The sequence below is a fragment of the Nannobrachium achirus genome, assembly GCF_963921795.1.
Source record: "Nannobrachium achirus genome assembly, chromosome: 15".
Lineage (NCBI taxonomy): Eukaryota > Metazoa > Chordata > Actinopteri > Myctophiformes > Myctophidae > Nannobrachium > Nannobrachium achirus.
In genome coordinates, this window is record NC_137822.1 from 42,560,067 (window position 1) to 42,576,128 (window position 16,062).

The following is a 16,062-nucleotide window of genomic DNA, read 5'->3' on the forward strand; positions in this document are numbered from 1 at the left end:
TAAGTTGTGTTTTGCAGCTTTAAGTAGTGAGCCTTATTTCCACGAGCTGGACTGAATATGTAACCAGTATATAATCATTAGAAGGACTGTTACAGTGTCACCGTTTACTGCAATGTGAGCTTTCATCATTCTCTCACTTATTATCACCCTCTCTCTCTCTCTCGTCCTCGTATACATGGACACACACACTTCAGCTCAAGACCTTGTAGATCTGCAATTTTCACAACATTTGCCTCGTTCTTACATAATGTTTGACAATTTGGCCAATTTGGAAATAGAATAGAAACACATATATGAAGCTTAATCTTTTATAAAATATTTTCAAAACATTATTTTTATTTTAGCGTCCGTTTTTCAAGAAAAAGTTGACTATAGCTCCTTTAAATTGTAACTTTAGAAATGTGCAGATACCATGTATAAACTTATATTGTATGTTGGTTTGTTTACTGTTGAATGAGAAAACAATATTGCACATCAAGCTAACCAAAATAAAGTGGGGTCCTCAACTCCCTGTATGGGAAACACTGCTCTAGAGAGAAAGCACATAGACATACAGTATGCACGCACACGCACGCACACACACACACACACACACACACACACACACACACACGCTGTCCTCCACAAATGTCCTCCACCATGGTGGTGTGTTACGGTGAAATTGGTGACCTGCCAAAATATGTGACCATCTTCTGGACTTCACATAGCGTACATGGAGGTGTTTAAATGCGTGGCCTAAATACCGCTAGGTTGAACTCTGCTAATAAACAAACCGCAATGATTAACGCTCGGACACGATGGTCATATATTTCGGCAGGTCACCAATTTCACCTGAAGGATCGGTTTTATCATACATGGCATTTGTGAATTGCAGTAGTTATTTGGTGTATTTTGAGGAGACTGGAATGCTGCTATAGAGGCTAGCTGACTCTCTGGCTTTTGTGGGTCTTTAACCTAATTTAAACCAGGTATTCTAGGGGTTGGGGTAATATGTGGTCCTTCAAATAATATTTTCACCTACTTCACCACATTAGGGCATTAACGAAAAAGTCGACAAGTCGACTCAGTCGACTTCATTACACAAGTCGACTCCCACCAGAGAAAGTCGAAAGTCGAAGTTGAAAAAAAAGATCCTTTGTATTTTATTTAATATTACAGTGGTCAGTGGTTACAGTGGTTACAGTGGCCGCGATCCCCAGAATAATCATATTTTAACTGGGGACCCCCACCCTGACGAGTACTAAGAATTGAGTTACATTTGGTATAACACGGTTCTATTGTGAAAATAGCAGATCTACATGCTCACAACGCCTCGCAATGCAAGGCGTTGTGAGCATGTAGATCTGCTATTTTCACAATTTCTGCCTCTATATATTTGACAATTTGGACAATGTTTAATTTGTCATTTTAGAGGTATTAAAAAGTCCTTAAATTGTCACTTTAGAAATGTGCAGACACCCTCTATACACCTAAACGTTATGTTGGTTTGTTTACTGCTGAGTGGGAAAACAATGTTGCACATTAAATTAATCATCTGGGGACCCCACGAAATAATAAAATCGTGTGATGATGTGATGACGTCATCAAACGATAAAGTCGACTTCAGCTCAACTTTTTACTGAGTCGAGTCGACTTGCAAAAATCACAAGTCGTTAATGCCCTGGAGGACAGATGACGGAGGAAGCGCGGAGGCAGAAATATGAGTCGCTTACTCCTATGCGCAATGTAGTGTATGGCAGTGGTTATCAACCTTTTCTGGCCGTGACTCACAAAATAATCATATTTGAACTGGGGACCCGGGCACCCTGACGAGCACTAAAGAGTAGAGGAATTTTGTATAACACGGTGAAAATAGCCGATCTACATGCTCACAACGCCTCGCAACGCGAGGCGTTGTGAGCATGTAGATCGGCTATTTTCACAATTTCTGCCTCTAATATTTGACAATTTGGCCCATGTTTAATTTGTCTTTTCAGAGGTATTAACAAAATCAATAACCAAAGACAATGCATAGCTATTTTTTCCAGGACCTTCCAGGACCCTTGATCAATTCCAAAACTCTTCCAGTACTGGAAAAATATTTTTCTAATTTCAAAATATTTCCAGGAATTTCATGAACCGTAGGAACCCTGGGAGGAAGCGAGGAGGTAGAAATGTGAGCGTTTGAATTCAGCAACACAGAGTACCCACCTCTGGACAGGAAGCGGTGTGTGGCCAGCAGCAGCTGAGGGGAGGTGCTGATCTTGGCTTCTCCTTCAGGGACTTTAAACAGGCTGAACTCCTCATGGACCCCACGGGGCTCCAGGGGGACGATCTCCATGGGGAGGGGGGGACGCTTCAACTTCATGTCCACTGCAGCACCGTGATGATGGGACACAACAACAACAAACTGTTTAGCCCAAGACCCCCCCGTAAAGATCAAAGACCCAAATCATCGGACTTCCCACACCCACACTTGCTGATATGAACAATAAGGCCATCACACGCTTTAGCACTCTGAATGACAAATGACACTGATCATCCTCTGCATCGCTACTTCAACCTATTGCCATCAGGGTCCAAGATACAGAACCTTGAAGCGGCACTAGCTCTCATCCAGTGGAATATTTTTCATTTAGCCCTAGGAATGTATTTTAATCGTGTGGTGGGGGGCTCAGACCGCATCCACTAAGTAGAGTAAGATTTCAACTGTCCAATGTAGAGATGGATCGATTGCAAAATTCTTGGCCGATACCGATCCTCCGGTTTTATGAAGGTCTGACCTGCCAAAACCGATTTTTCCGATACCGATTTCTTTAGCTAAGAACTAGAAAATAGGGTTGCTCAAATACCCTTTTTTTCAGGCCAAGTAGGCCTACAAGGCATACTTCAAGTTGAGTACCAATAAGCTAGAAGAACACTAATGCCAAATCAATCACAACAGTACACTATCCAAAAACACAGACAATATCCAGTCCAATATGACCGTCTGTTTTTTTTTACTCCTTTTTGGAGACGACATTGACTCAGGATTATGGAATATATCCTTACATTGCAGTAATCAGCACCATCTGTATTCTGTAGGCTGCCACTAAGTAGACTGGCTGCTACTTGCTAATGTTAACTTTAGTCACAGGACCAGAGCATCATGCTGTGCAGTGCCATAGACACAATTGGCATAAAACCGGTTTTATGTCAGTGACCTGCCGATCACCGATTCGGCCGGTTTGAAATAATACCTGCCGATTTTTTATATTGGCCGATACCGATGTCCATCCCTAAATGATACCTTTGGTTTGGTGAGTGGCGAAACCGTTTTTGTTATTTTCGGACCAGACGACGGGTCTTTCCGGATTTGCCAAGGATTCGGGAGGTAGAGGAACATAGCGTTAGGGAGAACTCCACTAACGCTATGGACCAGAGCTAAAGTGGCACAAGGTTGGGTTTAGCAGGAGTTTTGTCCCCTCAGCCATTGCTGCACTTAACAATGTGCTAAACAATCGCACTGTCAACAAGAGGGGTTTTCTGTGGGGTACTGATGATCTGTCTCTATGATATGTTTGTGTTGTTATCTGGTTATCTGTTGTTTCTTTGTTTGAACAGACTGTGAAGACAAATTTCCCTTCGGGGACAATACAGATTATTATTATTATTATGAGAGAAACTGGCTGCTCCACAAGCTCACAAAGCGTCACTTCGCTCCATGTTGTTCATTCTGGGGCTATGATTGGCTACTTTCGTGAGATTTGGTGTAGAGGGGAAAAAGGTCAACGAATTATGTAGGGTTTATAAGAGGTTAAGCGTGATTTATAATTCGACTTGCTGTGCCAAAAATAGACGCTCACAACACTTCGTAGTTTGCCTATTTTCTCGTTAACAGAAACAAACACAACTTACCGTATCCATCCTGTTCATCCAAGATCTCTGATTTGATGATCTCCTCGATGACGTCCTCTAAAGTGACCAATCCCAGCACCTCGTAGAAGGGGTCCCCCTCCCCCTCGTTGTTCACCTTCTGGACGATGGCCAGGTGGGAGTTTCCTGCAGGGCCGTGGACCCCCGAAACAAAGGTTGAAACACATTACAATCAGGTTTTAATCTATTAAGCCACTGAAAAATAGCAGATATTAGGGATGGGACAATATGAAAATGTCATATCACGATTATTGTGAAAAGAAATCACGATTTACGATATTATCGCGATAATCAAAATCCATTATCCTGGGTGCGGAACATTTGCCAAAAAATAGCAGATCTACAAGCTCGCAACGCAGCACGTTGTGAGCTTGTAGATCGGCTATTTTTTGGCAAAGACATTTGATTAGTGAGTGAAAAAAAGACTGTATCAAGTATTATTATAAGTACTTTTTTACCAACTATAGAGGGTTTAAGTGGTCCCGATATGCAGCTCGGCAAATAAAAGGTGAATTGATCCCAGTGCATGACGGAGGACGATATCAAAATGAATCGCTTATCGCCCCATCCCTAATGCTGTATATAATACAGTATGCAGCACATATACTTTGTACATATTATGATGATCTATTTTATTATGTTATGCATGTTGGCCTACTGACTTTTCTCTGCTCGTTTTCCCTCCTCTTTGTCACTATGATTACATACTCTCTATGCTGCTACAGACGTCTGAAGGAAGCCAAACAAAAATACCTTTTACACGTTCGTTAATCACAATTACTTGTATGACAATTACATGGATAAAAGAAAAAAGAAAATCTCACAACGGAAAAAATAAATCCTAAATCCTAATATTTGATTTGAAATAATTTGAAATATTATATAGATTTTTAATTGTAGGAAAATGTTGAGAAAGGTCTCACCCTCACGACCGAAACGATGCTCTATTAATAAACTCTCTGGAACGTACAAGTAGCAGTGTGCGGGTTCATCCGTCTCCTCGTCAGATCTCCTCCTAATGTTTTACCTACGCACCTGCTGGAGAGGAACTGGGTGTGCGAAAGCCTTCTCTTCATAAATGTAGGAAAAGGAAATTGTATTTTTACTCGAGCAGTGACCCATAGAAATGGGCCCGACCCACTGTTTGGGAAACACTGCTAATCCTTGCGATCAGTCGTCAGGTGAAATGTCATGATGGTGACAGACCTTTCTTGAACTCCTCCAGCATGGACGAGGTTAGGGTTAAGGTTTAGGGTTAAGGGTTTAGGGTGATGGAGACAGACCTTTCTTGAACTCCTCCACCATGGAGGTTACGGTTAAGGTTTAGGGTTAGGGTTTAGGGTTAGGGTTAAGGGTTTAGGGTTATGGTGACAGACCTTTCTTGAACTCCTCCAGCATGGCGTCCAGCTTGGTGTCGTTGAAGACAAAGTGCAGAGGGTGGTTGTAGAACTTGGTGATGGTGGTCATGGGAGTGCAGTCATCTGGGTCCACCAGAGCCAGGTCTTTGACGTACAGGATCTCCACAATGTTGGACCTTGGGGGGAAAAGAAGATTCAAGCTAAATCCCTGTATCTAAATAGCAGATCTACAAGCTTACGCTCAAGGTCCTCGGATGCTTGCCTGACTGCAAGCGTCAGACTCTTCACACACTACGTTTCACTTCGTTTTGGGAAAGAGTCTGATTCTTCGGAGAGACATTCTACTTCTGTAGTCCATGGGCCATACGAGTTGTCGGTATCAAAAAGGTGGCAAAGGTTACCATGCATTTTATAAAAGCTCTATATCTGTAGATTATATTTTGGTATGATAACCCTTTCTTAGACACAGCTAAATTGGTGTTATCAGCCGCTAGATTTGTTGTCCCATTAACTTTACATTACAGGGAGAAAAAGCAAAAAATGAATCTGCTTTAAGTAGCATATGAGGGGTCAAACTAGGGGGTTTTCATGATGCTGAATCCATTGCAAGCATCTGTTTTGCACAAAAACATTCCTTGGGCTAAAAACTGTCCCACAAGACTATGGTTTAGTGATGAAAAGTGATGAGTCATCACTTTTCAGACTTTTGTGGGGGCTGTTTTAGCCCCAGGAATGTTTTTCGTGCAAAACAGATGCTTGCAATGGATTCAGCATCATGAAAACCCCCTAGTTTGACCCCTCTTATGCTACTTAAAGCAGATACATTTTTAGCTTTTTTTCCCTGTAATGTAAAGTTAATGGGACACCAAATCTAGCGGCTGATAACACCAATTTAGCTGTGTCTAAGAAAGGGTTATCATACCAAAATATAATCTACAGATATAGAGCTTTTCAAAAATGCATGGTAACTTTTGCCACCTTTTTGATACCGACAACTCGTATGGCCCATGGACTACTGGGGGGGCGGGCTAAAGCCTATTGACGTCTCTCACACACACACACATTGAAAAATAGCAGATATATATGTACAAGCTCACAGTGTGGCACCGAGAGCCGCGCTGCGAGCTTGTAGATCTGCTATTTTTTTTAAATCGTGAAAATGTGTGCACATTTTTCAATATATATTTTTCAAAGCAAACTTTTGTAATTCAAATCTCTGCTTCTGGGGGGGGGGGGGGGGGGGGGGTCCCTGGAACAACATATTTTGAGATGGGCGTCCGCAGCCAAATAAATGTAATTTTGGGGGTCCTTGATGAAAAGGTTTGAGAACCACTGATTTAGAGGAAGGATTTATAAGTCGGGTCAAAGATCGGGTCAAAGATATTCAAAGACTTGCACACATTTTCACGATTTTTCAAAAATAGCAGATCTACAAGCTCGCAGCGCGGCAGCTTGTATATCTGCTATTTTTCAATAGTTAAAGCATAAAATAATGGTTAAAGTCGTTAAAATCTAACGCGACTTGGGCGCATTAGAGGTCTTTGAGAGTTAAACTGACTTTCAACTGACTATAAGCTCACATCACACTGCGCTGTGGATGTGCCACCCTGTCAAGCTTAGTTACAGTTGTCACGCAGTTGTTTAACTGAAGCCTAGTGTCCCTAGTCTGGGGGAGGCGAACATTAGGCGAAAATTGCCAATCTACAGGCTCACAACATGTCGCAATGCGACTCATTGTGAGTCTAACAGATAATGTGATTCCACTTCTTGCAATACCTGGTGGTCAGGTTGAGAATACCTAATCCTAATCCTTGACACCCCCCCCCCCTTGTGTCCCTGCAGACTTGGGGAGTAAACCCCTTTCCTTCTCCTTCTCCCAAGTCTGCCTTTGAGAAAACACATGGTAGGTTGAGAAATGTGTGCTCCTGTTATGTGCGTTATAATGGAATTGAACATTGATGTTTATGTCACTGCATGCACGCTAATGTGCATTCTTTTATTCATGTTTAGCTGTGTTCTACTGTGATCATTATCTTTTTATCGCCAGCTACATAATATCGTTGTTGTCGGGTGGAAAACGTGTATGTCCAAAACCGTTCGTTTTGCATTTATCATTTTAAAAACGATTTAAAATAGTGAAAATAGACGGTCTACAAGCACACAGCGCCTCGCGGGTGCGAGGCGTTGTGTGAAAAAACGCCCACATTTGAAACTTGGAGATACGAGGTTTCTGCCCGACAGTGACGATATTCAATACGTTATGCTTGTTACGTTAGTACAAGAATAACTTTCTTCGCAGTCTGTCTTTGAGAAAACACGTTCTACTCAGTTGTGAAGCTGCGCCGGTCCTGACTGTGATCATTATCTCTTTATCGCCAGGCAGTGACTGTCAATAAATGGCTGCTGCCAAACCTTGCTGGAGACTTGAGTGAATTATTCTATCACACAACACAACGCACGCAAGCAGAGTTCACACCACTCGCTACATGAGCACACGTACTGTATAGAGGCCTCGTGGGAACAGCGGTCAACAAAGTATATTGAGTTGAGATTCTGGAACATTGTAAGGCAGGGGTCTTCAACATTTTCAGGCCAAGGACCCCTTAGTTGAGAGAGAGATGAAGCAGGGACCCCCACAACCTTCTCATAGATTCCACATAGCTTTGTTTGACAGCATAATCATCAGTATTTTTGGATTCATGTCAATTCAGATATTTAACCACTTGAACTGTCAATACTAAACTTGACATTTCACTCTGTACTCTGCCCTTTTTCCCCTCCACACCAAACCTCTTTGCCAAAAATAGCCAATCTACAAGCTCACAATGCCTCGCAGCTCAGCCCAGCTATTCTTTGCTACAGTTCTCAGAATATAGACGCTAGGGTTCAGGTGGTTAATATAAAGGAGGAGACAAAGGTTTCTAGCACACAAAGATTTGGAGGACCCCTTGTAGTAACTGAGGACCCCCTAGGGGTCCCGGACCCCCTGTTGAAAGGACATTTGTCATTTAGTGCTATTATTGACCTCTCCTCCTCGTAGATGGGTACGCGCGTGTAGCCGCTCTGCATGATCTCAGACATGGTGGAGAAGTCCAGGACGGCCGTGCTGGGCAGCATGAAGCAGTCCTTCAGGTTGGTCAGGATGTCCTCCACCGTCTTACTGCGCAGCGTCCCGCGGCTGAACTCCTCCTTCACAAACTCACTGCAGCAGAGGAAGAGAGAGAAAGAAAGAAAGAAAGAAAGAAAGAGAAAGCCACCGCAGCCATGCAGTGAATGTCAAATATTTGCTTTCCAATAGGTAATCGTTATCAAATAAGATAGATTTGGCGCAATGCCAGCGGAGTTGGAGAGTAGAGTAAGTGTTTATATATTTTTAACCCATTTAGAATGGGTACACTTCATTGTGTGTCATTATTTTATGCTTTAACTATTGAAAAATAGCAGATATACAAGCTCACAGCGTGGCACCGAGTGCCGCGCTGCGAGCTTGTAGATCTGCTATTTTTGTAAAATAGTGAAAATTTGAATTTTGACCCGATTCTATAAGTGTCTTTTGAATCCTTCCAAGATTTTTTTTGAAAAACCTGTGTTTCTATGTCAGCAATCTGGCCAGCCATCGTCAAAGAAAAGGTCCTTTTCACTTAACTGGAGCTCAGTTAGTCAGTTCTTGAGAGACTACTATGTCAGTGGTGCTCAAACCTTTTCATGTGAAGGACCCCCAAAATGATATCTATTTGGCCACGGACCCCCATCTCAAAATATTTAGTTCCAGGGACCACCCAGAAGCAAAATTTGAGTTACAAACGTTCGCTTTGAAAATACATATATTCAAAGATCTACAAGCTTGCAGCGAGCTTGTATACCTGCTATTTTTCACTGGTTACAGCATTCAATAATTCTAGGCCCCCTGAATGGGTTAAAGGAACTTTAAAAGGAACCTTCTCAGCTAAGCCCCCAACATCGTGATTCTGCTCTAGTGTCAACTAATAGGTCACTAATCATTTCTGTCCACAAGCTCTGTGTCAAACATGTGCCTTGCAATGACATCATCGGTGGTCATTCAAACAATTGTATTAGTGGTTTACTCATACAGGTACAAGCAGCGTCACACCTCACCCGCAGGTCATCGTCTAGTGGTGCCAAACCACAACCAAAACACATATTTTTTTAATCATGAGGAGTGTCCAGCTCGCCCCTAGCCTGGTTCAGGCCGGTCCGGTGCATCTCAGGAACGGGACTTGACTTGAATGTGCAGAAGGAATGTACTGGAGCAAACACGGACTGTTTAAGCCTTATTTATTGCAGGGTGCAGGCGAGAGTGACGTTTCGACATCAAATACTTCTTCGTCAGGTCATGACTTATTCATGACACTTATTTTTTAACCTGTGTTGCTTACCCGTTTTAGTATAGCGAAATTGGGTCCCCTGTAATTGATTGTCTGCCTACATGCAGTTTTCTTTGCCATGCTTTTAACCATGTAGCACTTCACAAGACTGTAAAGTGCGTTATAAATAAAATGCATTATTATTATTATTATTATTATTATTATTATGATGATGATGATGACAACTGTTCTGCATAGAGCTTCTTTGGCTTGGAATTTGACACCAGAAGTAGGTTATTTAAAAAGGTTATTTAAAAATTAAATTGCTGAGTTCTAAATAGATTTGTGTTTTTCACTATGTTTGTAGCTTATTTTATGTAAATGTTTTACGCCCTGTATTTTATACTTTATTGGTTATTACTGTCTCTGTTTAATATGCAGAGCGACTTCAAGTATTTTGCTGATAACTGTATTCTGTCTGTTTTGTTTTTGTTATATTGCCAAATTTTAACTATTGTCTGTTTTGTTTTTTATTGTATCCATGTTTGGACCTCAGGAAGACTAGTGACCACTTTGTGGAAGCCAATGGTGATCATAATAAAGAATTAAAACAAAAATAGTACTAATAAAAAACTAGCCCAACAGTGGATTAATATATTATGACTAACATCATGGTAGACTGGGAGCCACAGCGCTATTAGAAGCCGTCTTTGTTTTTATTAATGCAACAACAGTGGCTTCTATTTCAGCATTGCTAACTTGCCAGGAACAGAAAGGCTTAGCTTGGAATCGAAACCTACCAACAATGACATCATTTTGAAACCCATGATGACACATCATTGGTAGGCAGGTTTAAACTGTCCAACGCCAACCTCTGCAGGGTTCCCACAAATGTTTACCAATTAATTTCCAAAACTTTTCCAGAATATTTAACCCAATTTCCAGGACTATATCTAACATATAATTTTCCGAATGTCTGTGTGTCTGTCTGAAACCGCGTTTCTCCTCAGTGGCTGGAGCAATTGATCTGAAATCGCATCACCATCAGCATATGAACACACCTGACATAACTGTGAAGCCCGTTTGTCACTTTCACAAATCGTATGCTGTATAATTGCATTTTTGCCAGACCCAGGGGGTCGGCCTACAAAAGGCTTTGTCGGTCTGTCGGTCGGTCGGGTATTTTTGAAAAAGTCGTGAAAATGTGTGCAAATCTTTGAATATATGTATTTTCAAAGCGAACGTTTGTAACTCACATTTTGCTTCTGGGGGGTCCCTGGAACAAAATATTTTGAGATGGGTGTCCGTGGCCAAATAAATATCATTTTGGGGGTCCTTCACATGAAAAAGTTTGAGAACCACTGACATAGTGGTCTCTCAAGAACAGACTAATGAGCTCCAGTTAAGTGAAAAGGACCTTTTCTTTGACGATGGCCGGCCAGATTGCTGACATAGAAACATAGGTTTTTCAAAAAAACCTTAGAAGGATTCAAAAGACACTTATAGAATCCGGTCCAAAGTTTTCAAAAATAGCAGATCTACAAGCTCGCAGCTGCGCTGTGAGCTTGTATATCTGCTATTTTTCAATAGTTAAAGCATTCAATAATGATACACAATTACTGTATGTGTACCCGTTCTAAATGGGCTTCCTCACCTGTAAGGGTCGTTGACGCTGGTGCGGATCATCTCCATGGCTCTCTCCCTGATGCCACACGTGCTGATGTCCCTGCCCAGCGCCAGGTCCAGCACCAGGCCCAGAGGGCAGGACAGCGGGCAGGTCAGCACCATGCACACCTGGGCCAGCCAGGTGAGGCCCGGCGCCATCTGGAAGCCGTAGCCCGAGCACACCACGTGGGGCACCAGCTCTGCCAGCAGGAAGATGATGAAGCCGCTGGTGAAGACGGCGGGCGTGATGGAGCCCAGCGCCCGGTACAGCAGCACGCCCAGCACCGAGTGGCCCAGGGCACACAGGAACAGCAGGGAGCACACCTGGGATGGATGGAGATGGGAGAGGGTTTTTTGCCGGTCTTTCAGTCTGAGTGTACCAAAAAAAAACAACTGGGTTAAGGCAGCGGAAGCTAACCCTAACCCTGGCTGCGCGGAGGTGATGAAAGTCTGGGAGACACCTAAACCTAACCTTAACCCTAACCTCAGTAAAACTAATGCTGGTGAATGCTAACCTGGTGAAATGCTAACCTGCCGACGTTTTTGTTTTAATTTTTTAATTTTTGGGTGCTTTTCTGCCTTTATTTATAGTAGAGATGGACAGGAAACAGGGAGAGACAGATGGGGAGAGACATGCAGCAAAGACCTTTGGGGATGGGACTCGAACCCGCGATGCGCTGTCAGGCTATATAAAGCCTATATGTGGAATGCGCCATAACAAACTAAGTACCTGGACCGCTGACCTACTGGTCCAGGCACTTAGGTTGTTATGGCACTTACTGTTGGCATTACTAGAATAGATGGAACAGAGTAATATTCTCAGTGTTAAATTATCCTGGTTGAAATCAAACCAAAGCTGCGAACACTAATATGTTAAGCATGTTTTAAAATGTTAACGTCGCTGCTTTCATGACTGTAATTTGGGAATGTTATTGCTTTATTTGTATTTGTTAAGATTAGAGCTTCACGCATGTCCTTTTTCTAATCGATTATTCTAACTAGGTAGATGTTTGTATAGAAAGGCCTAACCAGGGAGGGACTGGGTTCATGTTCATCCAAATGGATGGATAATTTGATTAAATGTCTTGATTTAAGTTAAAATACATGTTGATACTTAAAAGCTGCAATGGAGCATAAACTAGCCATTGCAGTCATAACTGCACACTCGCTTCCAATTGTCCACCATAGTCAGAAGACTCACCTCAGATTCCATTTCCACCTCACCAACCCACACACTGTATTCACCTTGCATGCCCTCTTGCCACCTTTAATCAATAAATGCTACTAGCTTACTATAATGATTATCTTGCTCATGTTCTCAAGTTTTGTTTCTTCTGAGATGTGTGACCACAGCATATACACACACATACATACAGTATATGTCAGGGGTATTCAACAGGGGGTCCGGGACCCCTGGGGGGTCCTCAGAGTTACTAAAGGGGGTCCTCCAAATCTTCCAGTCCTTTTAATATTAACAACTTGAACCCTTGCGTCCATATCCATATTCAGAACTATGGCCAAAAATAGCAGATCTACAAGCTCACAACGCGTCACGCTGCGAGGCGTTGTGAGCTTGTAGATCGGCTATTTTCGGCAAAGAGGTGTGGTGTAGAGGGGGAAAAAGAGCAGCCTAAGTACAGAGTAAAAGGTCAAGTTTATTAGGTAATGACTCAAGTGGTTAAATATTATGAAAACAATATTGACATGAATCCAAAATACACTGATGATTGTGCTGTCAAACGATGAAACTATATGGAATCTATGAAAAGGTTGTGGGGGTCCCTGCTTCATCTCTCTCTCAACTAAGGGGTCCTTGGCCTGAAAACGTTGAAGACCCCTGGTATATGTGATTTAGAGAGCATTTGGACAAGATGCTAGGCTAGGCTCATTGTTTACCTGGTTTCCTAGCGTCTCTGAGGCACTAGCCTGGGCTACATGGTTCTCAGTCTGTGTGCACTCTCCCTATGTTACTAGTATTTACCTTGCAGCGATTCCCCACTTCTAAAGCTGGTCTGGATACGAGCATCTGCTAAAGGCTTACATTGAAAGAAATGTAACTCTAGACTGTCCTTAACCCTAAACCCTAAATCCTTAGCACTACTGTAACACTCAATGACCATACATGAAGCTAGTTAGCATTTGTTTTTAGGTTTTTTAGAACCTTTTTTTCTTGACTGATTATATTGTTTTCTAGATAGATATTCAATTGCATTTGTTATATTGCTGTTGATGTACTGACATATTATCTTGTTTATTATAGTGATGTATTACCTGCTTATTGTAAATCGCTTTGGATTAAAAGCGTCTGCTAAATGCCTAAACTGTAAACTTAATGTTTTTGCTTGTACCCTACCGGGGGAATGGAACCAGATTGCCACTCTCAAGCATGATACCACATGTCTACCAATCAACCAAGACCCAATCTCTGTCTGGCCAGGGAAGATAACGTGCTTATTATGAGCTTCTGGCAGTACTATGTGCAAACCAGTACAGTAGACGACGTGGAACCTCTGTGAAGATGTTCTAGTCATATTGTATTAACAGATTGTACCATACAGACTGGTTAAAGGTATTGTCTGTAACTTTGCCCTGTGTTTACATAACAAAATAATATAGCATGTACCTGTCATTTCCCTCTAGAACAGCAGTTATGTGCCCACTGTCCTGAGTGTCCTCTCACTGTATTTTACTGTTTTCACTTTGTTGTTTGTTTGTTTTGTACAGGGGATGAGAGGGCAGTGAGTTTCTTTAAGGTAAACAGTAACACTACCACACTACTACAGTGGCTGTCTGAATGACTGCTCGTATGGAGGGAAATGATGGCTTGATGGGTAACTAAATAATGTTAGCATTTTATTGTTTTTCCATGTAAACACAAGGCAAAGTCAACTGTGCCTTTAACACACTCTTGACCATAAACAGACAGACTGGTTAACAATTACCACATGAGGTTGAATTCATTAAGTTCTGAGTTGCAGCTTTTAAATCAGAACATTCATCTTGTTGCACAGTGTGTGCACAACAACCCGGAGCTCCTGTGTCAACAACACACCAATGACAAACACCTTGTCATTCTAAACCAGTGGTCCTCAAAGTGAGGCCAGGCCAGGGACCCCCAGGGTTGGGTTAGGTTAGGTTAGGTTAGGTCAGACTGGTCAGCGGTTTCAACCTTTTCATATCAAGGCCCATTATTTATTTATTTTTGGCATTTGAGCCGCAGATCACCATTTGATGACATTTAGCCTCTCAGACCCAAAACTTCAGAATATTTTGTTATGGTTGGATAAGAGATTGTCCACAGTGCAATGCTGTGCTGATGTGGGATAGGAGATGATGACAGACAAACGAAATAAAATAGAAAATCTATATTCCCTAATTGTGCAGACTTCTTGTAAATTGAGTAATGCAGGTGTTTAACAATAGTTTAACTCTTGAGAGCGTAAAATGAGTTATAGATCTATAATGGTCTATTTGGTTAACAACTCTCCATCATTTAGCTGGAGACCACCTCTCAAGGACCACTGGTCTGGTGGTCCCCGGACCACTAGTTCAAAAAAAGCACTGCTTTAGGTCGTTCTGAATGGACCACATACAGGCCAGCAACTCTGAGAGTGTACAAATGGAACCAAATGGACCCTCACAACAAGCACCGTTCAACAAACAGACCAGGCCATGCCAACAACAACCACTCACCAGGAAGTTCCCTCTCCTGCGGATGGGCTCCAGCCTCTTGGCGGCCCTCTTCTCCTCCTCGGAGCCGCAGCTGTGCAGCACGTAGAGCTCCAGGGGGTCCGGCCCCAGCAGGCTGAGGTACACGGCCCGCAGGGCGCCGCACGCCGCCACCAGCAGCACCACCAGCACGGCCAGTCCCCACGCAGGGATGTAGTCCGTGGGCAGCGCAGAGTCCGTGTTGAGCCTCAGCCGGTCCGGCCCCACCGACACCCACTGGCCGCCGGTCAGCACGCACAGGTGGTGGTACGTGGCGGCCACCGTGGCCGCCGCCGCCGCTCCGGCGGCTCCTCCATCGCTGGACGGGGGTCCGCCGGCGCGGTCCGCCCGCACCGTGACCAGCCCGCTGTTCTTCTCGTCGGGGAAGAAGTCCCCCACCACGCGGAACTCGCTCTGCCCGCGGCGGACCTCCGAGCCGCAGGGGTCCGCCGCGTCGCCCACCGCCCCGGCCTCCCCTCTACCCACCCCGGCGAACGCCACCCAGGGCCAGCTGCCGTTCAGCAGGTCGGAGCCGAACAGCCGCAGCTTGAAGGTGGCTCCCCGCGGCGCCGAGACGATGCGCTCCCGCAGCGACACCCGCTCCCGGGGGTCCGGGTCCTCCAGCCGCAGGCCGAGGACCAGCCTCTGCTGCTGCCGGCCTTGGTGCTCCACAGAGTCCCGGGGCTCCCGGCCGCCTCCCGCCGGTCCTCCGCCGCCGTCGCTGCTGCCGCAGGCGCCGTAAAAGCCGTTCCACCGCCAGCCTCCTCCGCACAACAATACTAGCATCAACCAGAGTGGAGGACCTGCCAACACGGCCACCATATTGGAATTGCTCGGCCCTGGCCAGGAGCGGAGCATAGAGGCGTTCCAGAGCCGTGGATTGAGAAAGAGTCGCGTCAATCGCTCTGTATCAAAACAGCATCCCGATTCCAACAATGGAAGCTTGTGATTGGCTGAACCGGAGGTAGGGAGCGCTCCGTTGTATGCGCCTGGACCGCGCGGAGGTGCCGAGAGCTCAGGTTATAGGTAGGCTCTAATATGAAAATGCATTTTCTTGGTTACATGCGATGTTCATGTTTCATAACATAGAACACAAGAAATAATCAAACATT

At 43.9% G+C, this 16,062-nt stretch overlaps 1 protein-coding gene across 1 annotated transcript in view; it reads right to left on the reverse strand.

Annotated features, from left to right (window-relative positions):
* cnnm3 (cyclin and CBS domain divalent metal cation transport mediator 3) overlaps positions 1-15,772 on the reverse strand; it is a gene marked incomplete at its 5' end in the record, with an annotated part of 31,870 nt that extends 16,098 nt beyond the window's left edge. The window contains 6 exons of the mRNA XM_080743298.1: positions 2,191-2,352; positions 3,877-4,020; positions 5,271-5,428; positions 8,278-8,454; positions 11,232-11,566; positions 14,936-15,772. Coding sequence (XP_080599424.1) covers positions 2,191-2,352; positions 3,877-4,020; positions 5,271-5,428; positions 8,278-8,454; positions 11,232-11,566; positions 14,936-15,772 — 1,813 coding nt within the window. The remainder of the gene's footprint in view (positions 1-2,190; positions 2,353-3,876; positions 4,021-5,270; positions 5,429-8,277; positions 8,455-11,231; positions 11,567-14,935) is intronic.
* Between the last annotated feature and the right edge of the window lie 290 nt (positions 15,773-16,062).